The 24,330-nt window shown below is 41.2% G+C and overlaps 2 protein-coding genes across 17 annotated transcripts in view; one reads left to right on the top strand and one right to left on the bottom strand.

Moving 5' to 3' along the window:
- Positions 1-5,378: 5,378 nt before the first annotated feature.
- Senp8 (SUMO peptidase family member, NEDD8 specific) lies at positions 5,379-24,330 on the bottom strand. 6 transcript variants are annotated; one of them, XM_074061677.1, is made up of 4 exons: positions 22,877-23,031; positions 21,689-21,780; positions 13,214-13,362; positions 5,379-6,316 (listed from the first exon to the last, which is right to left on the bottom strand). In XM_074061677.1, the coding sequence occupies exon 4, from the start codon at positions 6,278-6,280 to the stop codon at positions 5,642-5,644; it is 639 nt and encodes a 212-aa protein (XP_073917778.1). In that variant the 5' UTR covers positions 6,281-6,316; positions 13,214-13,362; positions 21,689-21,780; positions 22,877-23,031; the 3' UTR covers positions 5,379-5,641. The 6 variants fall into 6 exon arrangements, with proteins under 6 accessions (XP_073917778.1, XP_020037514.1, XP_020037517.1 ...); XM_020181925.2 differs by lacking the exons at positions 13,214-13,362; positions 22,877-23,031 and adding an exon at positions 24,045-24,227; XM_020181928.2 differs by lacking the exon at positions 13,214-13,362.
- Myo9a (myosin IXA) overlaps positions 23,225-24,330 on the top strand; it is a 242,541-nt gene continuing 241,435 nt past the window's right edge. For 10 of the 11 annotated variants that reach the window (XM_074061667.1, XM_074061666.1, XM_020181924.2 and 7 more), the window contains exon 1: positions 23,225-23,351. The gene's annotated coding sequence lies outside the window, so the exon portion shown is untranslated. Of the gene's footprint in view, positions 23,352-23,464; positions 23,658-24,330 lie in introns of those variants that run through there. The other variant, XM_074061661.1, reaches the window with a different exon arrangement.

Raw genomic sequence — 24,330 nt, 5'->3', positions numbered from 1 at the left:
CAGGAAATTCACAAGGGAAATAAACTGGCCTGAGGCATCAGGAAGATTTCCCTGTGGAGGAGATTGCCTAGGAATCGAGGAGGATGGAAGGAAAGAGTTAAGGGGGGAAAGAATACCTCAAATAGGAAGGCTTTTTCTTATTTTCTTTTGTGGTGCTGGAGATTGAAACTAGGGTCTTTAGGATGCTAGGCAAGCTCTCTACCACTGAATATAACCCCAGGCTTTAAGGGGAAAAAAAAGAATGTGTGTACTGGAGAAGCTAAGGCACTGAACTCTAAGGCAAGAGTCAGACTTGTAAAGAAGCCAGGAAGGACTCAATTATGCAGACACTGCCAGAACAGAGTGGAGTGGGGGTTGGGAGAATGAGAGAGCCCTGGAAGACTATTTTAGAAGCTGTTGGAGTAGTCCAGATGAGGGAGAAGGGTTTCTTGGATTGGTAGTGGCACTGGAGAGCAAGACTGAGGGAGGGAGACATAAAGGACACTTCATATGTAGAACCAACAGGACTAGGAGGTTGATAAGATGTAAAGTCTGTGAGAGAAAAAGTCAAGGATGATCCTTAGATTTCTGTCTAGAATTGGGTGGGACAGCGGTACCATGTCCTGAGAAGGGAAAACCGATGGGGCAGGTTCAATAGAGGAAGAAGAGTTGAGCTTTGGAATTTGTTGCATTTGAGGGTTCTATGAAGTACCCAGGTGAAGATGTCCAGCAGGCAGGTGAATGTATGTACAGGTTGAAACTTAGGAGAGAAGGATAGGTTTGATATGCCTAAATCTATCACTGGCCTTGGTGGTGAATGGGAAAACAAAATCTAGAAGAATCTACAGGGTAGAGAAGAAATTGGGAAATAAAGAGAGTGATTAGAGAAGAGGAAATTTAGGTTTCACATCAGGTTTTTTTTTTTTTTCGAAAAGAGGGGTTTAATGTTGTTAAGAAGCCAATAAAATTAGAACTAAAAAAAAAAATCCTCTTACTGAGGATTTTTGGTGGACTCCAGATTAAAGTGTTGGGAATTAGGAGGGAGGTGGAGAACTGTAACCCTGACTATTACACTTCAGATCTGGCCATAAGGAGGAAGGAAAGGTCACTATGTAGAAGACATGGGGTCATGCTTTTATTCATTTTGAAAGATGGGGAAGATTTCACACATTTACGTGTTTGTGGAAAGAGCCAGTGGAGGTTGATGATGTGTGTGAAGGAACTGCTTGCCTGAGATTCCTATGCATAGATGAAGGGATTAGCTTTAGCTCTGAGAATCAGTGAAAGAGGGGTGGAGGCTCAAAGATGGATACAGGCTGATGGAGGGGCTCAAGTGGTCGAGCACCTGCCTAGTAAGTGTGGAGGCCCTCAGTTCAAGCCCCAGTACAGCAAGAGAAAAAAAGATGGGTATAGATGCAGGTAGGTTTGTAGATTTGGTGTCAAGGAGTTAATTTCTCCTTGAAGTAGGAAAACAAGGGTGGAGGTGAGGGCTTTGCAGGTTTGAGGATGAAGACCGAGGGTGCAGCTGCGGAAAGTTTAGGGAAGGTGTGTCTGGTGCTGAAACCTTCTGTGAGTTTGCGTCGTGAGGACAGGGGTTTCATCAATAGGCTGCTTGGTTTCAGTACATAGAGAGAAAAGACCCAGGAAGCTGCCCTGTCTTTTAACATAAGTTGCAGGACTTAAGAGTAATTTTTTCCAGAGTCATGTTAACTTTTCCCTACTGCAGGCATTGAAGACACTTACCACTTCCTTCACATGCTCCATGTTAGTTTTTCCCTACACAGGAACATTTCATTTAAGTGCATTTAACACTTCATTTTTCCTTAGTGGAATTTCAGCCTCATCTTGGAACTTAGTGACTAATTTTTCCACTTTTGTGCAGAGCACTTCATCTTTGCTTAGTCCAGTTTTTGGACACAATTCCTAAAGCTTCCCTTTTTTTTTTAATAGCTTCTCCAGTCTGTTGCTTTTATTTCCCATCTTCCATATACATAGGATATAAAAGGTGATTTAATACAGGAAATACAATGCAGGACTTTTAAAATACCTCAGATCAGTAGGTCGATAATAAGAACCTGATCCAAATATGACCTAATGTATAAAACAAAGCCAGTTACTATATAGGTCCTGCTGCCTTAGCAGTTGAGATGATAACTTCTCATTATTGGTTTCTGGAAAATACCAGCAGAATATATAAAATTTTGAAAGTGAAGCAAGATTACATTAAAAATGTTCAAGCAAGTTCTTGCTATCCTTGTTTGGAAGGACAAAGAAATGGAAGATGTGGAAAGAATGAGAGGAGAAGAAGGCCATGTGACTGAGTTTCTCTGAGTTTATTTCTTATTTATAAAATGAGAATAAGAACACCTGGAAGATGTGCAAGGCCCTAGGTTTGATCCCCCACACCATGCAAAAAAATACTTGGAAGATCATGAGAATTAAATGAGATTTTATATATAAAAATATTTAAAATGTACAAGGTACTCTCCCTATATATATATATGGATGTATTTATATGTGTACATGCATAGACTAACTCACACATTATATATATGGATAATAAATAAATTAAAAAAATATAAATGAAGGTTAGTTGTTGTTTACCAACCTTGAACAAGTTTCTCATTTGTACCTAACAGTATTTATCATATCATTTTTTACACAGCTGTTTAGCTGTGTGGAAATATAAAACTAAGTTTTCAAACTAGCTGTTAGCCTTAAAAGTAGAATTGGATAGTAGGACAGAGAGAACTAATGTTTATTTCAGTGTCTGTTATATTCTTTACACATGATAGTTAATCCTTACAGTCTCTGCCTAAACAGACTATCTGCATTTTGTAGACAAGGCTCTGAATCTCAAACTTTCCTGAGGTTTTAAGTTTATAACTGACAGAGCTTCAAATTGATTAAAACTATTATTGGTCTTATGCTACGGCATGTAAATTTCTGTATTTTCTCCTTTTCTATTTTAAGTTTGAAAAAAACCACACTTTCAGTATAAGTAAATAGCCCTGTGACCGAGAAATTCTATTCTGCCATTTCAGTGGAATGACTATTATTAAAACGCACAGTCAACATGGGTATAGTAAGAATTATAGTATAACCCCTGTGATACAGCACTTGGGAGGCTGAGGCAGAGGACTGTGAGTCTGAGGCCAGTCTGGGTTGACCAGCAAAATCCTGTCTCAAAGAAAAAAACATATAGTATAGTAAAAATAATAATAAGGAATATATCAGAAATATAATCTACTTATAATTTTTAAATTATTCCAACCTAGTTAGGACCAGGATTTATGTCCTTCAACAGATACATGCTAATTAAAAAAAAAAAAAAACCTAGCCAAAAGGCAGAATATTTGTTGTCTAGACAATAGAAAACCCATCTGTATCCATTTACCACCATCTATGGTTGGGTTTACATATAGCAACCTTTCTCAATTCTGCACTAAGACCTAGCTTGGACAAATATGATTATACTCATGGGGCAACACCATAGGATGTCTGAAAGCAAGACAGTTTAACAACTGTTTAACCCAATTTTGAACAATCTGCTTTCGAGTATTTTGAAGTTGAGTTTTACATAGTGGACTTTTCTTGAGACATGATTTAGCTATCTAGCCCAGTCTGGCCTTGGACTTGTGATCCTTTTGCCTCAGCCTCCCAAGTGCTGAGATTACAGGTGTGTACCACCACACCCAGCTCATCGTGGATCATTTTAACTCTAGGAGAGAAGGGAACACAATACCAGAAAAGATCTTTTTCCTATTTTGTATCATGTAACATTATGATATATGGTCAAGCTAGTGGGTAAGTTATGCAAGTCAAGTCAAATTCTCCCATCATTTATAATGCCAACACCTACAAATGACATACCCAACATTTTACAGGAGGCTACACTGTGGCTTAGTCTAGTCATGCTATGTATTTGGAGAAGGGAGACCTAAGATTTCATCTTATTTTCAAAAAAACTTATTAGTTTAATCAAAAACCTATTTCTGAGACAAATCTTAGGGAATTAGGAAGGAATGCTCTCATACACATTAACTCTCAAATGGGAGAGTATCTGACATTTAAGCACATACTTTGCATTATCAGAAAGATGACAACTTGCCCAGGGAGGATCTGAATCCTTCATAGGCTACATTAGCTGCCTAAGTTAACAGTCATTGAAAGAATATTGTTTTCTCACCTACACTTGTGGCCTGTCAGCAACCTGTGCCATTCCTCTTCTGCCTCTCCCTCATTTCACCTCTATGGCTGACTGCAAGTTCCTAATCTTCTTCCTGCTCCTCTTTCAGTAAGTCTCCTTTTTACCCAAAACACACTGACTTGAAATGGAAATTGTTTTGTAGCCTTCTGACTTTTAGTTTCAACTCTTATTCACTTGGGCCTGCTATGCAACCTGATTTTTTTTTTTTTTTTTTTTTACACTGACTGCGTTTGTCCCTTCCTGGCTAAAAGGAACTGAGTTCCTGCAGCTGTGGTTACTGAGTGGTGAGGTTATGTTGGGCCATGGGGCCTGGGGGCAGGTTAGGATGGGGAGGAGGCTGAAGTAAGCTTGATAGTTAAGTGACTCCTTGGTCTTCAAGTCTCATATGCACTGCAGTCTAATTCTCATTAGAATGTGTGTACCCAACTTATCATTTGATTGGTGGTTACTTGAAACAACTGAAAAAAACCTCATGGGTGGTTTTGGGGGGTTATAATTTTTCTTTCTTGGTTCCACATTTTAAAATTACATTGTCTGCATTTTGAATTAAGTGAAAGGTCACTTTTCTTCCTTATATTTAAAACACCACCCCTGAGCTTCAGACACAGTAATAGTCTCAAAATCAAGACATAGCTGAAAAAAATTCTGGCAGATTTAGGAGAGTAAAAACTTAGCTATCAAAAAGCAGCGATGCTTTTCTGAAGCAAGAGCTAAGCTTGGGAGTTGAGCAACAGTGAGTTTTAGAGCCTAAGAATTGAGGATATGAGAGAGTGCCTGATTAATAGGACAAAGAAAAGCTGCCATTCACCTGAGTAGCAGCTGGCCCCACTCACTAGTCCATCACAGCCTATATTTAACGGAGTTACTCAAGATCTCCCCTTTCTTAAAACAGTCCAGGAATCAGACCAAGATTGGCTAGCATCTTTATCAAGAGTATGCTGATAGCTAGGAAAGCCTTTGCGTGATGAACATCACACAACAGTCAATTCTCAAAATATTTAGGTCTTAAATCAATTTCAGCCAGTTGACCTCTTTTAATTATGTAGGCCATACAGCAAGTTCTTGGTTCTTCTATAATTTTCTTCTTGCATTCCTCTAGATTTCATGTTAGATTTATATATTGCTGGTTTTCCTTTGGAATAAGTCAATGTGGATAAGGGAGACCAAAAGGGAATAAATTTTATACCAGTAAGAAAAGAAGAGTTTTATTTAAAACTCGTGTGTAATATTGTTAGGTTTGTTTTAAGGTTTGGTGCGTAACTTCAAGACATTTTCACAGAACATACTGTTCTCAAGTTGGGGTTAAAGAGAAACTTTTTGTTAGCTAACAGAAAAGATGACATTAAAAAAAGAGTAAGAATACTAAGGTTCCAACTACTAGGCATGTTCCTTCAGGCACAATAAAAAGGACAAGGCCCCCGCAGAGGAGACTTGGAAAGTTGCAGATATTCTTCAGTAATTTTTAGCAAGCCTGACAATAAGATCCCTCCATTCACCCCTCTTCTTTGTAATGTATGTGGGGGTGAGTAGCTGCAGTGAGTCTGGCTGTTGCCTAAAGAAGGTCTGGCACAAGGCCTCAGCATTACATATCACATACATTCCACAGTCATAGCTGTTCTGTTGGGCAGGAGCTTTCTCTTCCACAAATGCCAGTGTATCTCCTTTCTTTCCTAAGAAAGCCTCTAGTTTCTCTGCTACCTGCTTTGCATGGATTGAGTTGCTTCTGCTCTGGGAATCATAATGAAGAAAACTATTTTTATCTTGGAGATAAACCAACAAACTCCAGTGGGTTCCCCCAGCTGCATGATTGGAATTATCGTTGATGGCTAAAAATAGAACTCTCTTATTTGGAAGGTCCAGGGGTTTGAGAAACATGGCGATCTCTGTGGGGTTGCTAGTGCACTTGATGAACTGGGTGACTTCAGGGCTGATGAAGCAGACATGGTCTGAGCAGTCATGAAATTGACTATTGGCAAAGTACTCAAAGGCAAACCCAATAATATGGTCATTGAGCCAGCTTGGAGGATCCAACAGTGAGACATCTGACTGGCGCAGCAGACTGTCCATATAACTCAAGACTACAGGGTCCATCTTGCACTGAGTAGGGCTGCTCAGAAATTCCAGAAGCTGAGGAGAGGCAGAAGACAATATTTACTCTTCAATATGATACCATCTGTAGAACCATAGCTACTCTTATACAGTGTTAGTGAAGATGAAATATAATTGTAAAGTGTTTGGCAACAATGCTGGCTAAGAGGAAAATACTCAAGAAACTACAGTTATGTATTGCATGTGAACAATTAGAATAAAAACTGGAAATTTTCCATGCAGACGGTAAGTGTGAAATTTGAATATGCTATTTAATGCAGAGATTATTTAAAACTATAGCTGATGTCCTACCAGGCACTATAGCAGTAAACATATTTTAGCTCTTTAATAAGTACGTATGATAATAAAAGCAAACTGTTTTTATATTAAAGATGAATTCAAAGGGTCTGAAGAAAAAGTTACAAATTACTAAGGGAAATAGTTTCCATTTCAACATTAACTTTCAAGAGATAAGATAAAATATTGCTTTCTTTTTCCCTAATGGAAAGTGAGTGATTAGAGTAGTAGCTAAAAGTGGTGTACTTCTGAGAACAGAAAATCAGGAGAGTATCGCAAGTGAAATTCATGTTTGATTCTGCAGCTATGCACACGAATGATGTAACTTATTTTTCCTCATTGCCCATCTTTAACCTCAAGGGTGGGATAACGATTAATGCTTATATTACAATGTAACTTAGGTATTCTTTTGACCTTTTTTTTGGTGGTGCTGGGGTTTGAACTCAGGATCTCTGGCTTGCTAGGCAAGTGCTCCATCACTTAAGCCATGCCCCCAGCCCTCCTTTGACTTTTAAAAGATGGTATGGCATAGGAACCAGGAATACTGGGTTGAGCCCTGGTTTTATTACTTATTTGTTGGTGTCATTTTGAGCAGTCAGTTCAATAACGTGCTCTTGTTCTTGTCATTTGCTTGCCTTACATACCGCAGAGATTTGTGGGAAGGCCAGAAGTTTTACCTGAAGGTACTTAAAAGAGTTTAAAAAGTTGTATAAAGTTTGATTCCCAGTACTACAACAAAGTTGTGTAAATAATATTTATGTTATCAAGTAGATTATATTAGTAAGATAATCAGAAAATCTACTAGAACTCTAAACCAATCAAAACAAATAAGTTCAGAAACAAATATCCATTTACATTAACTTGTTCCATTAACAGAATGACTATTTACAGCAGAAGCAAGACAAGCAGTTTGGTGGGGTTAATATGCTTGTGACCACCCAAGACAGGGTGCTAACAAAGACAAGAAGCCTGACAGGTATGGATGATGTGCAGTTGAACCTGTACACTCAACAGAGTTAACTGCTATGCACTGACCTGGCAGCACAATATTTCTAAGAATCACACAGCAAAAACTGTCTCATGCAGATTGAGACTATAAAACAAAGCATACTGTAAGAAAAATTATAATGCTACAAAAGATAGGGTTAGAAGTATGACATTAATAAAATCTGGTCACTAGATCAGCTATTTTATCATTTGATTATACAATTAAAATAATACAACTTTGTGACATCACCATTTCCATCAAATCAAAACCCTGCAAAATGTATACAAAAAATAAGTATACCTTTTAAGAAAAAACTAAAGTAAATGAACTAAGAATTATCCAAGATGGCTTTGTGTACACACAATATATCATAATCTGAACTACTTCAGAAAGGTATTATATATTAATGAAAGAGTATACAAATATTTATATATAAGATGACATGAATTAAGATTTTCTTAAGAAAAAATAATATCTAGGGGTTGAGAGCGCAGTTCAGTGGTAGAGCACTTGCCTAGCAAATGCAAAGGCCTGAGTTCAATCCCTACCACCATGGGGAAGCAAAGAAAGAAAGGGGAGAGGAAAGAAAGAAGGAAGAAAGAACAGAAAGAGAGAAAGACATCAAGCAAGAAAGAGAAAGACAAACTAGAGCAGAACATAAAATTGAGCCAGGAACGAAGTTAACGAGGCATAGAGACATTTGTTATGGGAAGCCGCACATTTGGCTCTGAGCTTTTTGGCAGCTAACCAGAGGGAGGTAAGTTAAACATTCACAATGTCCAAAGGTAGAAAGAAAGCACTTGCTCAGGAGAGGTATAAGCCTCCTTCGAACTAAGTCAGTTTCTGGAGAAATTGTCATACAACATGCCATGGTGTGTCATGGTGATGCCCACAATATCCGTGTAACAGAAGCAGTAGTTTGATAGGGTTGTCTGCAGTAATGACCCTTCATCTCTAGCTCGATGGCACAGGGCAAGTGACAATCTACTAACAGCAATTTAGTGGAGGGAGGTGAGGTAATCTGCTTGCTGATCTGCCTTAACCCAAGAGAATCTGAAGAGAAAGGAGTAACTAGTCACGTGGTTCAACCAAGGCTCCCTGGATACAGCATAGCTCCTGTGCCTTCAGTGAACACTGTGCAGTGCTGCATGCTGGATTATACAGACTGGCAAACACCTGGGGACCTGCTCTTTATGATGCCAGCTGAAATCAGACCCATCCTGCAACAGCCAGCTCAGGGCTGCAGCAAGAGTGCCTGAATAGACAGTCATCTCACCTTAAGGGAGTGTCCACAGGCAGGACCAATATTTTCTTTAAAAAACAGTTGTTGTTTTGGGGGTGTAGCTCAGGACATAGAGTGCTTGCTTACCTGTGCACGTCCCTGAGTTTGGTCCTCAGCATTGGAAAAAAAATACAGGGTTGGGGATGTGGTTCAAGTGTTATAGTGCTTGCATAGCAAGCATGAGGCCCTGGGTTCAAACTCCAGTAACAACCCCCCCTCCCCAAAAGAGAAACAGGTTTTATGTTTTGTCTGAGTTTTAGACAAAGCTCTAATTCTATTTCATATACCATGACTGTAACAGTTTACCCCCCCCTTCCCCCACCTCTAACACAAACAGAATAAAACTAGTCTTTGGTCAAAGAAAAAAAGCTCTAAACTTTCTATTTAAAGACTTCAATTTTAGATTTGGTCCTATTACTCATTCATTGGCTGTGTGATCATAAATACTTTACCTGAAGTCACAATTCCTTTTTCTGTAAAGTAAGACTATTGATATACATATTTTTCATAGGTTTATCAACATATGTAATTAAGATTTAAAAAAATAAGATATTTCTAGATAACTATCATGCCATCAGAAAATTCATAGCCCAATAATTGATAACTTACTTCATTTAACAAATTTTTATTCAATGTTTCCCATGTGCTAGGGGCTGAAAGTACAGAATGAGAATGAAACAGTCACAGTTCCTACCTTCACTGAGTTTAAGCCTATTAGCTAAAATGAACACAGTGCATATACAATCTTTTTAGTTTATAAACACCTACTGGACACCTAATATTAGGTGTTGCAGGAGATACTAAGATGTCAAGGCGCTACAGTCAATGAGATAAGAAACCAGTAAGAGGCAGAAACAAGATGTATGGACATTCACAAGGACAGTCATTCCAGGCTACAAGGGTGAACAAGAAAGGAACATTCAGAGGGGGAAAGGCTTCAAAGAAAAAGTGGCACTGGTGGATCACACTGTAATCCTGGGTATTTGGGAGGCTGAGATTGGGAGGATCACAGTCCAAGGCCACCCTGGGCAAATAGTTCAACAGACCCCATCTCCAAAATAACCAGAGCAAAATAGACTGGAAGTGTGGCTTAAGTGGTAGGCTTGCTTTGCAAGTGCAAAGCTCTGAGTACAACCCCCCACCCGCTGCCCACAGAGAGAGAGAGAGAGAGAGAGAGAGAGAGAGAGAGAGGCTTAAGGGGCTGGAGGCATGGGACTCAAGTGGTAGAGCACCTGCCTAGCAAGCTCAAGGCCCTGAGTTCAAATCCCAATACTCCCCCCCAAAAAAAGGGGCATAAAAGAGGTCTCTGAAGGGCAGGTGTGGTGGGATGGAGAGAGGGCATTAAAGATAGCAGGGATCTAAGTGTTGAGTAGTCCAGCAGAATCAAGTGGGAGCAGGTAGTGTAGGTGAGGGCTTGAAAATTATTAGAAGTGGTGACAGACTGAATTCAATGTGAAGGAATCTGGAATTTGTTCTGGAGGAAATGGGGAGCCATTACTGGCTAGGTCAATGCTTTAGGAAGGTTAAGAACCAGCCATAATACACAGTTTTGGTAGAGAGAGAAACTGAAGGCAGAGATCAGTAAGGTTTTTATCTACTAGCATATAATAGTTGTACAGGGGGGATTCATTGTGACACTTATGTATGTGCTTATAATATATCTTAATTAGATTCACACCTTCCAGTTAGATTTTTATTGAAAGTGAAGGTGGGAAGTAATGACATGGCCAGAGGAAATGGTAGGGGGAATGGACAGGTATTTGTAGATAGACAATCAGTGAAATTTAGTAAGTGATCAGAAGAGCATGGATAAGAGAATTAAAAAATGGGCTGTGTGTGTTGTTGCATGCCTATAATCCAGCACTTGAGAGGCTGAGGCATGAGGAGTGTTTAGGCAAGCCTGAGTTACAAGGCAAGAATCTGACTTGCGTGCTCCTCCCTCAAAACAAAACAAAAACCAAAAAAACAAAAAAACCAACTTCCCTGTATTTGGAATGGACCCTAAAGAGTTTTTGAATATAAAGCATTTGCTTATGGCTGTATATAAAGTCACAAAGTCAGCAAAGACCGAAGGAGCCACAGCTGAGTTCTTGGACTTTATCTTTTTATGAGTGAGTGCTGGGTTGGGGGTGCAGTTCAGTGGGATGGCATGTGCAAAGCCCTCAGTTCAAGCCCAGCACCAAAAAACAAAAACAAAAAACAGGACAACTCCAGAAAAACTTGTTCACCTGAATAAAGCAAAGACGCTAATGTGTTGTCAATTTACAACAAACCCTACCATTCCAGGACCTGGAATGATCTGCCATCATCTGTAGCTGAATGAAGTTTTAATATTGAATTCATAGTGTCAAACACTTCCTAAACAAAGGTTTAGTTTCATAGAAGGAAAAGAATTTTTTCATAGTCATCTCAAAATCTTTGTTTTTGGGGTGCCTTCTAGCACTGAGCTCCATTCTCATCTCCTCAAAATCTCCACAATGCATAGTACTTGAATATTTCTGGTACGAAAAAGCAAAGAAACGAAACAAAAACAATAAAATATACCTTGCTGGCTGGGTGCCAGTGGCTCACGCCTGTAATCCTAGCTACTCAGGAGGCAGAGATCAGGAGGATCGGGATTCGAAGCCAGCCCAGACAAACAGTTCACGAGACCCTATCTCGAAAAAACCCAACACAAAAAAGGGTTGGTAGAGTGGGTCAAGGTGTAGGCCCTGAGGAAGCCCCAGTACCACACACACAAAAAAAACCCAAAACAAACAAACCAAAAACTACCTTTTGGGAAAATTTACGATTCAATCGGAGCCGTTCTGATTACTTGCAGATATAGGTGAGGAAAGAAGCTGCTGGCTCAGTAGAGAAAACATTAGGTTCTGAGTTTGAAGGCCTGAGATTCAGTTCAGATGTGCAATTAACCAGTTGTTTGACTCAACAACTAGGTTTGAGATTCACCTGTAACTGAGGGGTTTGAAGCAGATAAATACTAGTTCTATCCAAGGGTGTATATCAGAATCAGCTATGGGCATTTTAAAAAGCATACATGATCTTTATGAGGGGGTGAGGTCTGGGTACCTGTGTTAGTAAGATGTTTACAAGTGACTTTCTGATTTCTAAAAGTCTCAGTTAGGTCTACATTCCATGATTCTAAGTTTAAGCTCTTATCTTTTCCAAAATTTAAATCCTGTTTTCCTATTTTAAAAGTTCTAAAATATTCTAGCTTTCTAGTCTAAAAGTCATTAAACTACAGCCTGCAGGCTAAATTTGGGCTACTGCCTTTTTTTGTAAATAAAGTTTTATTGGAACAAAGCCATGATCATTTGCTACATGTTATCTCTGGCTGCTTCTGAGCTATAAGGATGGTGCTGAGTAGACCACAAAGCCTAAAATTTTTGGTGTTTGGTTTCCAGAAAAATTTCTGATCCCTGTTCTAGGGCACTATTTTGTGATCTACTGAAAAGTGCTCGGATAAATTAATTTAATTTTAATTTAAAATTTTTAATTTAATAAAGACTTAGTGCTACTTATTAAAATGTTCAAGAGACAGTTTCTAGATAGATTAACCTTTAACTATCTGTGCCTCTGCCATTTCACTCTGGATTTTTAATGAATAGAAATGCTAAAAATACTTGTTACTATGGATACAAACAAGAATTATCTATTTTATAGACGTATAAGCATTTTATGTAATCAAAAACTTTTTAGGGTCTAAATTAACAAGAATTTCACAAAGTATGCAGCAATTTTCATAATTTTGGCAAAAATATCCTTTTAACTGTTGAATGAAGTAATAATCCAGGTAAATCTGTTTTACTGTAAAGTCCAACAGAAAATAAACTATCCTAGAATTGCAATCTTTATAATTTTTCTTCTAATTATTTAATAAGTATTTCTTTAAAAAAATGGAACAGCCTCATTCAGCTATATTTTAAGAAACTTTACAAAATATAGCAATTCTGATCATTAATAATTTTAAGTGAAGATTTTAAGGATGAGCAGTAGTTTCTAAATGTGGTTCTTTTGCTTACTTCCTTTTGGCTATTGTTTCAAGTTGCACCAAACTGCAAGTGTGGCCTATGTAGATAAAGGGCTCTGTGCCAGCAGGCAGACACGTGTGCACGGAAACACAAACATGCGCACACGGATAAAAGGCTGTGTGCCAGCAGGCAGGCAGGCGCACACACACACACACACACACACACACACACACACACACTCTCTCACTCTCTCTCTCTCTCTCTCTCTCTAACTGTAGTGCATCTTCCTAGAGCTCCAATTATACCAGCTTTAGGAAAAGAGCTAAACAGTTTGCTGACCTAAAATATTTAGTTAGTAACTTAAAATATATTAATTATTAACATAAACAGGGACTTACTGTAGCATAACATGCAAAATCAGCATGAACTTAAAAGAGAGTCCCATGGAACTTTTACACCCATGGCAGGCAATTTTCTCTGCTTCGTTCATTTTGCTAGCTTGGATACTGCAGTGGAACCATTCAATTTTTGTTCACAGCTGATGTATCTGTAACATAAACCCTTAATTCTTGGGGATCAGATAATCTAATAATTAATGAAAGCATGAGCACAAGGTTATACTTTATAGCACTTTAAATGAGTATAGGCACAGACATTTATTAAAACAGATTTATTCACTTGGCCATAATTATTGGTGTCATATGTATGCCAATTTTGCCTGTAAGCTGCCTGGAAACTGAGCCTGGCACTGTATAAGGAAATACAGACATTGCCTATGGTCATGTCATCCTGAATTGCCTGATGTCATCTGAAATACAGACATCACTCTAGAGTTTTCTCTTCATTCCGCACTTCAATAAAAATTCCTGTTGATTCCACAGCCAAAGTATTCTGAATTCCATTGTTTTTCATTTCACCACTCTTAGCTTAGTCAAATCAGTCAGCATTTCTTGCCTGACATAGTCTCACAGGTCCCTTAGGTCCACCAGTGACCTTTCCAGTAAATTTACCACTTGAGCCACTCCGTCACCCCTCTGTCAGAATAATTATTTAAATGTTTAAGTTAGGCCACATCTGTCTCCTGTTTAAAACACAGTGGTAGCTTACTCAGAAAACATGCTAATTTCTTACTTGAGCTACAAAACCCTATATTAACATGGCCCCGGCCACTTTCTCAACCTAATTTCCTATTACTTTCCCTCCTACCCACTGAGCTCCTGATACATCAACTTTCCTTTGATTCCTAAAATGTGCTCAGCCTTGTCTTTTCCCTCCTGAGAGTTGGCAATACTAGCTGTTCCTGAACCTTCGTGGATGGCACCTACTGTAGGGTAGATTTATTTCAGTTTAATTGCCACTTGCTCAGCGATCTCCTCTGACCACCCCTAATAAAGAGGCCACTAGTCACTTTCTCTCACTCTAGTTTCAATTCCTTGCACAGTGCTCAGACTATTTGATAGGATTTTTTTTTAATACTTCTCCTCTCTTCTGTCTCTCCTTCCCTCTCAAAAACAAGAATGTAGGCTCCATAAAAATAAAACTAGAGGCCTTGTCTGCCTTGTTTACCATTCTAATCCTAGGGCCTGAGACAGTGCTTGTCAATAAATAACTATAGAATAAATGAAAGGAAAATGGATGTCAACATAATATAAATTGAGCTCCCCAGGGAAATGTTTACATTTACTGAGTATTAAAAGCAAAAGGACTGTAAAATCTCTTCTAGTACAACTTGCTACTCCATGTGAGAATTTTCTATTCCTTATCCCAAGGAAAAAGGTTCAGTGCAGGAGCTGGATGCAAAACCAAGTGTGTGATGTTGGAACAAAAATGGATAAACAGGGCTGGGGCCATGGCTCAAGTGGCAGAGTGACTGCCTAGCAAGCAGGACGCCATGAGTTCAAACTCCAGTGCTGCCAAAAAACCCCCCAAAAAATGGATAAACAAAAACAAACCCATGGGCGAATGAGTATGACAAATACTTTTTCTATTTTGGTGGCTTTTTTTTTTTTTTTGTGGTGCTGGGGTTTGAATTCAGGGCCTCGTGCTTGCTAGGGAGGTGGCCCACCATTTGAACCACTCCATCAGTCCTTTCTGGTGCAAGGTATTTTTGAGACAGGGTCTCGCTTTTGTTGCCTGGGCTGGCCTTGAACCTCAATCCTCCCAATCTCTGCCTCCCAAGTAGCTAGGATTAACGTGTGAGTCACTAGTGCCTCATGGCACTGGGGTTTGAACCCAGTGTTGCACTTGTTCCCTTTGGGTATTAGTTATTTCAATTACAAATGTATGTATTTAATAGCTGGGATCACCACATCTCACTTATTTGGTGAGATGGGGGGGGAGTTAGTCTTACTAACTTTTCCCTTAGGATGACCTTGAACCATAATCCTCCTGATCTCTACCTCCCAAATAGCTGGGATTATAGGCATGAGCTACTAGCCTGGCTCCATGGTTTTCAGTTGTGTTCCACTGACTGCTGCTCTGTAGCAGGGCTGTCCAATCAGACTTCCCGTGACAATGGAAATGTTCTTTATCTGCACTGCTCAATTCTATAGACACTAGCCACATGTGGCTATGGCATGCCAGCAACGTGGCTGAGGAATTGAGCATCTAACTTTACTTACTTAAAACTTCAATTTAAATAGCCACAAGTGGCTAGTATACAGAGCAGCTCTGTCCCACAGCGTTTCTGTCTTTTTTTTCCCCCAGTACTGGAGATTGAACCCAGGGCCTCATAGAGGCTAAGCAAGTGTTCTACCACTTGGGCTACAGCCCCCAGCTCCTTTTATAGGTATTTCATGAAAGAAAAAAATTATATGTTAAATAAATTAGGGAAATGCCAAATCCTAAAGCTTCTTTTTAGGGATAATGCACACAGCACACTGGAGATAAGAAAAAGTTTAGCAATTAAAAACTTATTGAACTGGTTTTGGTCTAAACTTCTTGATCATGAAAATACTTTTTTTTGTGGTACTGGGGTTTGAACTCAGGGCCTACACCTTGAGCCAGTCCACCAGCAATTTTTTGCATTGGGTATTTTCAAGACAGGGTTTTGAGAACTATTTGCCCAGGCTGGTTTCGAATGGCAATCCTCCTGATCTCTGCCTCCTGAGTAGCTAGGATTACAGGTGTGAGCCATCTGTGCCAAGCATGAAATACTTTTTATTATTATTGTTGAATATCTATTTATGCCTTCTTGTCTGTGTACTGAAGTTTGAGAAAGGCTTGCTGGATTTTTTAGTAAACAGCATTGGGACAATTTGTTAATCATTTGATAAAAAAAGAAATCCTGAGTCCTACCTTATAGTAAATTAGCTTTTAGAAAGATCAAAAATTTGAATGCAGCTGGGTGTAGTGGTGCATGCCTGTAACTCTAGCATTTGGGAGACTGAAGCAGGACTGTGAGTTTGAGGCCAGCCTGAGCTATATAGCAAGACCCTGTCTCAAATAAAAAGAAAGAAAGAAAAGGAGAGAAAAATGTTCTATGTTGTGACTATGACAATTATATGAAATTTATGTAATATAATGCATATGCAAAAATAAGAATGTGCATCAATATCTACCAAATTTGTTTTGAGATGGGTTTCACTATGTAGCTCAAGCTGGTCTTGAGTTACTAATTACCCCGCCTCCAGTTCCCTAGTGCTGGGATTACAAGTGTGTACAGCCATGCCTATCACCATCCAAAGCTTAAATATAGTTTTCTTGAAGAAACAGGAATAATGGCTCATGCCTATAATCCAAGCTACTTGGGAGGTAGAGATTAGGAGGATTGTAATTAGTGAGACTCCATCGCAACAAAAAAATGCTGTGCTGACACATGCTTGTCATCCCAACTAGGTGGGAAGCACAGGTAGGAGCTGAACGCAAAAACAGAAGATTTTAGTTATCCCAAAAATAACTAAAGCAAAAAGGGCTGCCAATGTGGCTCAAGAGGTAGAGCGCCTGCCTAGCAAGCACAAGGCCCTGAGTTCAAACCCCAGCACCCCAAGAGAAAACATCACAGAAATAACTTCTTTGGTAGTCTACTTAATCTCCCCTTTCTTCCTTTCCCTCTTTCCTTTTTGTTGTTGGCAGTGCTAGGGATGGGTTCCAGGGCTCTCTCCTTTCTTTTTATAACGAGCATATAAACAGTAAGTACAACTATTCCCATCTGTGGGGAAAAAAAGAGATGTACCTTCTCCTGCTCTTACATTGACCTAAAATGTAAGAGTCTTATTCCTGTCCCCTGGAAAAAGCAATGTCCAGCCTCTTCTGCATTAACCTTCCAGACATGAAGATTTACAAATACCAGAGGATTATGTTCCACTTCTAACATCTGATTCCATTTGCACTCTCCTGAAGAGAATCACATCCAAGACCAGTTTGCTTTTCATGACAGCAGAAGCAGGAACATTTTCAGGAAGGAAGTTCAAGCTTGCTTTTTTTTTTGTTGTTGTTGTTTCAATTTTCCCCAAATGGATGTTTCTTCTTAATGCCCAGCCTAAATCACTGAAAATTTGTTTCATGTGGCATGTAAAAATTACCAACAAGATATGTATAACCCTCTGGAGTGCAAAGATTATATTTTACTCATTCATATATTTTCAGTGACTGACAAACTGGGATAGTTTTTAGTAAGTGAATATTTTTTCCTAAGCAAAATACAGAAGTGAAATCTATTTTGGAAAACTCCTAAAAGCACAAAACTGTCACAAACAGGAAATGTCCTCAAATTTAGAAATAATTTATAAATTAAAGTATTTCACAAATAGAGGAATTCAGCTCTGAAAGCAGAAAAACCTCTTGGTGTAATAATGATGCCTGGTAACTCTATTGCCATAAACTCCATCTGGTCATGCCTTGGGCCAAGGAAATACACCAGGTGACCTTTAAGGCTCTCTACTTACGGTTCTGTAACAGCCATCAATGGCTAAGATGACATGGACCATGGAAAGAACTTTATTCCTAATCTATTATTTCTATCTCAAGGGTTCCATCTATAATTGTGTCACTTGTCCCTCCCCACTTTAAACTTGGTGTGTATCAAGTATTTCTTATACCAATTTAATTTTGTTTGAAATTTTCTGAGCAATGATTTTATACAACTGCAAACTCTGAAGTGACCAAGGGAAAGGGTGTATGTGGGGAGGCCATTAGAATTTTTAAAAAGATTTTAAAACTATCTTGAGGAAGGTATTTTATAAAGGAGTGAACAAAATTTTAGTACATATTGGTAATGAAGCCTAATAAGATGTGGTCAAGCTAAAAGCATCCTCACCTGATTTTATAAGTGATCAGTGTCCAGCACATGGTAGCTACTGGCAAACACACTGTTGAAATGGTTTGAAAAGCCACCATCTTTTAATTTTATCTGTCCTGTAGAGTTCAAAGCCTGGCAAGTTTTTCTTTTTTTTTTTTCTCCACAGATGATAAGGGATAAACTGTAATTTCAAATTGCTAATTAATGAGTTTCAAAAATGGGCCTGGTGCATAGTGGGGGCTCAATAAAAATGTGATGAGTGAAATAATCTGTGTTCTACTGTGCTGTGTTGATAGGAAAAGAGATATAATGGGACACAGTTATAATATATAGAACTTTCTGCCTTACCGATTTGACTTTAAATATCCATTAACAAGAATACTTGTATAAAAATGTTTAAAAAAAGGATACTTGCGAGTTTCTGACTGAGTTTGAATGATGTATTATTCAGTAGGGCTAAACATTCCCAGCGATTATTTATTTTATATTATGCTAAAGACCCAAATTGTTACAACAGCTGTGAGAAAATTAGCCAACCAAGGCTAGAAATTCTCAAGCTCCTGAACTGAAGGCATTTATCAGACCATTTTGAGAATTTTATTCATTTGTCATCAAGGTAGATAGGTCTAAGGTTTTCAAACCTATAATGCAGACATTCAACATAATCACTGTAATTGAGACAAAGTCGTCTTGGTGTCATAACTATGATCTAGTACTTTTATAACAGATAACTGTTGAAGAGGTAGCTGTTGAACTAAAAGCCAGAGAAAGGAACTTTCAGATTTTCTCTAAGTAATACAAATTCTTAAAAAGTTTCATAAATTTCAGGTATCATTTCTGCTTTCAGCTAGACATGTTCTTAGCTCCTCCTGAAAAAAGAGGATAGACAGCTGAACCTCAAGGTTGGTATAAACTTGAGGTTTTAATCTGTGTTGAGCCACACTGCCACCCAAACGGCTTCTACTCACGTGACAGGTAGAAAGTCAACACAGGCTAATCATGCTGACAAGGAGGCCTATGAGAGACTCGGGATCTGGAAGTTAAGTAATTTTACTCATTTGGACTAGTAATACTGAAACCCCCAAGTTCAACTTTTTTTTTTTTAATGATTATGCTTAACAAGCACATAATTTGGGCACTAGCAGAGATTTTGGTACTAAGTTTTAACATAGTTTAGTACTGATCAGTTTCTAAATGAGATGGATTATTTGAGTTTTGTGGACTTTCTTTTTGTTTGTTAATGAGCTTTACTCATCCAAGAGGTTTAAGGGATTGGAAGAAGAGAGGTGTCCTGGCCTTAAAAAGTCAGAAATGAACAATTCACACAGGTATAGGCAGAATTTGATCAAGGAAGGCCTCACTCACGTCCTTGCAAATATATATGTGGTAAGGCCATCGCTTTACAGAAGTAGCAACAATGTCATTATAACACTAAAGAGTGGGTCTGCCTCCTTTCCACATAAAATGGTGTGTAGCCTTGTTTAAAGCCATGCAATTTTTTTCTAATCTGTTTCTTTAGACTGGTCAATGCATTGGTGAAATAAAGTAATTTAGCAGACTCTTTAAAGATCATTTTGAAATTCAGTTTTTTTTTTTTTTTTTTTTGGTGCTTGGTTACTGGTGCTTGAACTCAGGGCCTTGCACTTGCTAGGGAGGCACTCTACTGCTTAAGTCACACCTCCAGCCTGAGATTCAGTTTTCATAAATTTATTGTTTTAGTCTCCTCATTCTCATCTTCTTTTGATAATTAACCTGACACTATCTACACTATTTTTTTCAAATAGAACTCTTAATCACATTATTCTTCAAAAATTTTAACATCACTCTGTTGTCTACCAAATTAAGTACAGATTAAGTATTGTCAGTCAATGATTTCCCCCCAACAGCCCAATCTACCTTCCTGATTGATTTCCTAGTATTGCACCTACATATGTATGCACCACTCTATCCTTCTTGCAGGCCTTGGCTCTTAGGCAATAGCAGGTTAGTACGGGGTGAGTGGGCTCTCTGCTGCCCCAGAGAGATAAAGGAGAAGAAAATAACCAGTTCCTAACTCCCTCCACAAGAGAGGTTGGGAAGTGAACAATGCTCTACCATCTTTCTAAAACATAGATCTGACCTGTGATGCTCTTGCTTAAAACCATTACACTGGGGTATTTTAAAACCTGGGATCCATATACCATGATGTGGCTAGAATTTCAGGGTTTTATGAACTTGGGTCAGGAAAAACATTTGCATGTTTGCTTTCAATAATCTGTGGCTGAAATTTAGCAATTTCTTCAGTACATGGCAATAAACTACAGTAGTATTAGCAGCTCCTCTGTCATTGTCACCACCAGAAATCTGGTATCTTCACATCACTTTAAAGTTGTTGCACTCAAAATTTACTCATCACTACTTTGAAATTACATTAATTAGACCTGCTGCCACATTAGTCAATGCATAAATAAGTATATAAATAACTACACTACACATTTAAAAAATATTTTAAAAACTTTCAAGAAACATTAGTTTCCTTTATATTTTTATGGGTTTTTTTGGCAATATGGAGTTTGAACTAAGAGCCTCACGCTTGCTGTGCAGTTGCTCTACCACTTAAGCCATGCCCTCAGCTCTGTATTTTTATTTTATACATTTAAAACCATATTCTGAGATCAACTTGACACACCAGACTGCTGAAGAGATTTAGAATGTAAAAACGGATAAGAACCTTTGTTATTTATACCTACTAATTGCTTATAGTAATGTAAGTTCTTTAGCATGGAATTCAAAGCTCCTAATCTGTTCACACCCACTTGTATCATCTTCATCTCTTCCCCACCCCTACTCTCCATAGCATGCTTCAGCATTACCAGACAACAGTAACTCTCTTATCTGACAGGCAGATTGGCAGGTTTTTGGATTAACCCTAGTTAACAGACAGCAGCTATACTACCTTGGGTTTCACCTTATACAGCTCTTCTCTGACTGCTAAGAGAATTATTTGTTCAAAGGTCTGTTTTCCTGACTCTGTGACCCCAACAGGGCTGTATTTTAAACAGCTTTGTGACTTGATGCTAATTTAAATGATAAGTGAATAAGCTAAGACACACTCTAAGACGGCAAGAGACTCTGCAGTTGTGTCTAAGGAGTGGATGTCAGTCACCCTCAGAAGCTTTGCTCTAATCTTTTTGGGGACAGAAACTCGATGGCCCTTAGCTTGAAGACTGGAGACAAAGCTGCTGAAACCTGGATGCAGAAGGGACAGGAAAGAGCAGTAACTGAGGTAGTAAACGATTAAGAATAGGGATGAAATTCTGCTGAAAGGAAAGACAGAAGCGGTTCCCCTTCTCTCGTTTCTCAGAGCGGGTATTCCAAACTTTAGTCATTCTATTTTCTACTTTGTTGTCAAACGATTCCTATCTGGATATCACTGAGTCAACTTCCTGCTCTTTCCTACCTCCCATTTTCTCCTCCCTAGTTTTGTGGCTCTCAACCCTCAGCATTAGAGTCACCTGGAAAGCTTTAAAACATACTGGAGCCAGAAAATCGCTGCTATGTGGGAGGCGGAGAGAGTGAGGATGGAGGGTTGAGGCCAACCTGGGCACAAAAAGTTAGCCCAACTCAACCAATAAGCCAGCATGGTGGCACATACCTGTGGGTCCCAGCTATGCAGGAGGCTGTAAGTAGGAGGCTCATGGTCTGAGGCCCTGAGGCTAGCCCGATCAAAAAACCGCGAGACCCTTTCTGAAAAACAAAAAGCAAACTAGGGCTGGGGGCATGGCTCAAGTGGTAGAGCACCTGTGTAAGGCCCTGAGTTCAAACCCCAGTACTGCAAAAAAAACAAACAAACAAAAAACAAAAATACCGAAAACCGATGGCTGGCACCCCTCACTATACTTTAACCTCTCTCAACCTCTAATCGTCCACTTCCAGATTCATGGTCTATTACATGATTAAGAGTCTCCTTTTTTTGTGTGCTACTGAGGATTGAACCCAAGGCGTTGCAAGGCAAGCGCTCTACTACTGAAGTACATGCCTACCTGCTTTTGAGGCAGGTTTGCTATGTAGCCAAGGTTATCCTCAAACTTAGATCTTCCTGCCTCAGCCTTCCGGTAGCTGAGATTACAGGCCTGCATCACCACGCCGGGGAGTCTCCCATCGTTAAAGAGACTATTCTGGGGCCCGCATTCTGGTTCTTTACTTTTCACTCTTTATAACGAATCTCTTAAAGGGACGCTTTAAAGGCAAGTCCACACCAGCATGAGTTTCACTAGGTACATCGTAATCCTCTAATTTTTAACTCTTCCAGGTCACTGTCACATGCTTTTGTGCCTGTCATTTTCTCCACTCCTACCTCCTCTCCCATTTCTTTGACTAGATACTGCTCTCTAGATTTTAACACAAGTCCTTTGGAAGACCCCAAAATCACCCGGGAAAGGTGCTCTTGCACAATGAGGGACCTCTTCCCCCCCGTCTCCCCCTGCTGTGCTGAGAACCACTGCGGATTTTTCTTATTGTCTCGGAAACAACAGAGCACTTCAGAAAGCTGAGCCCATTCCATTCGCTTCGGAATTCCTGGGACTTAACGCATGAAACCCACTCAGTAAAAAGTCTTAAGAATGAATGTAAAAGCATTCCTGGAAACGGAGGCAGGGGGCGGGGCAAACGGGAGGGGAGGGCGTGCGCGTAGGGGAAGGGGCGGGAGCTATGAGGGGCGGCGCTGAGAATGCCGCGCCAGAATGGGGAGGGGGCTTGGAGATGCTAGAATTTCCGTGGCGGGCAAAGCAATCCATGCCGAGACAAACGGAGACAAACCCCAAGTGGGTTGGAGGCTTCTTACCTGCCTCGGGCCTCACCACCCCAACCAGCCTTCAGGCACCTCCGTATTAACCGGAAAGCGAGGGCTAAGGTCGCAAACCCAGAGTTTCCTTCCTCAACCTTGCGACATTACTGTTTAGCAGAGGGAGAAGCTAGCGTGGAGTTCTCAGCCCTGCCGTAAAGTAAGGACGAAAAGTTGGGGCGGGGGGGGGGGAGTCCCAGAGGAAAAGGGGCGTGTCCGCGCAAGCGCAGTCTGTTCGACCTGGCGGCGTCACGTGCGGAGGCGGGGCCGGGCGGGGCCGCCTCGGGGGCTGGCAGTAGGGGGCGTGGGAGGTAAGCGCGCGCGCGCTTGCTCGCCTGCAGCCGAGAAGTCGCGCGGGGCGGGGCCGCGTGCGCGTAGTCGGGGGCGCGCGGGCCGGAGCAGAGCAGAGACGCGGCGGCGGTCTGGCGGTGGCTGAGGGACAGTCGTGCTCGGACCGGGAGGGACGGCGGTGGAGGTACTTGCCGCACGGGCAGAAGCGGCACCCGCGGTGGAGAAGGCGGTCCAGCGCGTGCTCTCGGGGCGGGGTGCGGCGGGGGGATGTGTCTGCCCGGGCCGGGCGGAGCCTCTCTGACAGGGCGGGGGATGCGCGGCGGTCACTCGCCCGGACCCTGCGGCGGCTGGGCCCACCCTGCCGGAACCGTCCGACCCTCGGAGGCCTCGGCCTCTGCTGCCGCCTCCAGCCGGACCCTGGGGCCACGGGTGGGAGGCGGCTTCCGTCGAAGAGGAGGGGGCAGTGGTGGCCACCGCGGCGCGGCCCGGGGTAAGACCCGCCCCGGCGTCCCGCGGGCCTGCCGCCCGCCCGCCCGCCCGGCCGGCCGACCCGGCCCGGCCCACGTCTCCGTCTCGCCGCTCGGCTCGCGCGGGGCCGCCCCCTCTCTCCCCGCCCCAGCGGAGACGCCCCGCGAGCGGCTGTGCCCGGGGTCCCCCCGAAGACCCCACCCCTGTGTCTTCCAGTGGCCAGACCCCATTCCGCCTTCTAGGCGATTCTGTCACCGTCCTGTAGCCAGGGGGACCCCCGCTAGCACCCCCAGACTCTCCTAGGAGAGTCTGCAGACTCCGTTAGGTCCGACCCGACCAAAGGCGGCCCCCACCCCTCCCCGCCTGTGCACCCCAAGCCGGCCATCGCCCGGGGCAGTGATGCTCTTACCTCCTGGCCGATGTGGGGCCAGCCCCTCCCCTCCCCCCAGGCCCATCGCAGACCTGGAGGAAAGCGGAGCCGCAGGCGTCTCCTCCCCAGCTCTTCCTCTGGTCCGAAGAGATGTGGCAGGGGATCTTTGCTAGCGTGTTCCCCGCCGTGGGACCCACGTCTGCAGCCTTGGGGCTGGCGGCTGATGAAGGAGGGAGGGAGGAGAGGGAAGGGCATGGCAGCGCAGGGAGTGAGTGTGTGCGTGTGTGTGTGTGTGTCCCGCACAGCACATACCCACCACCATGAG

Source organism: Castor canadensis, chromosome 19, assembly GCF_047511655.1.
Source record: "Castor canadensis chromosome 19, mCasCan1.hap1v2, whole genome shotgun sequence".
NCBI lineage: Eukaryota > Metazoa > Chordata > Mammalia > Rodentia > Castoridae > Castor > Castor canadensis.
This window is presented reverse-complemented; position numbering and strand designations above follow the sequence as displayed.

Excerpts from the sequence above, each read along its gene's own strand:
- Senp8 (XM_074061676.1), bottom strand. The coding sequence starts at position 24,260 with ATGCCCTTCCCTCTCCTCCCTCCCTCCTTCATCAGCCGCCAGCCCCAA. Across the intron at positions 6,317-24,044 it reads GGCCCCACATCGGCCAGGAG|CTTCTGGAATTTCTGAGCAG; the intron begins GTAAGAGCATCA and ends GCCTCTCCTCAG.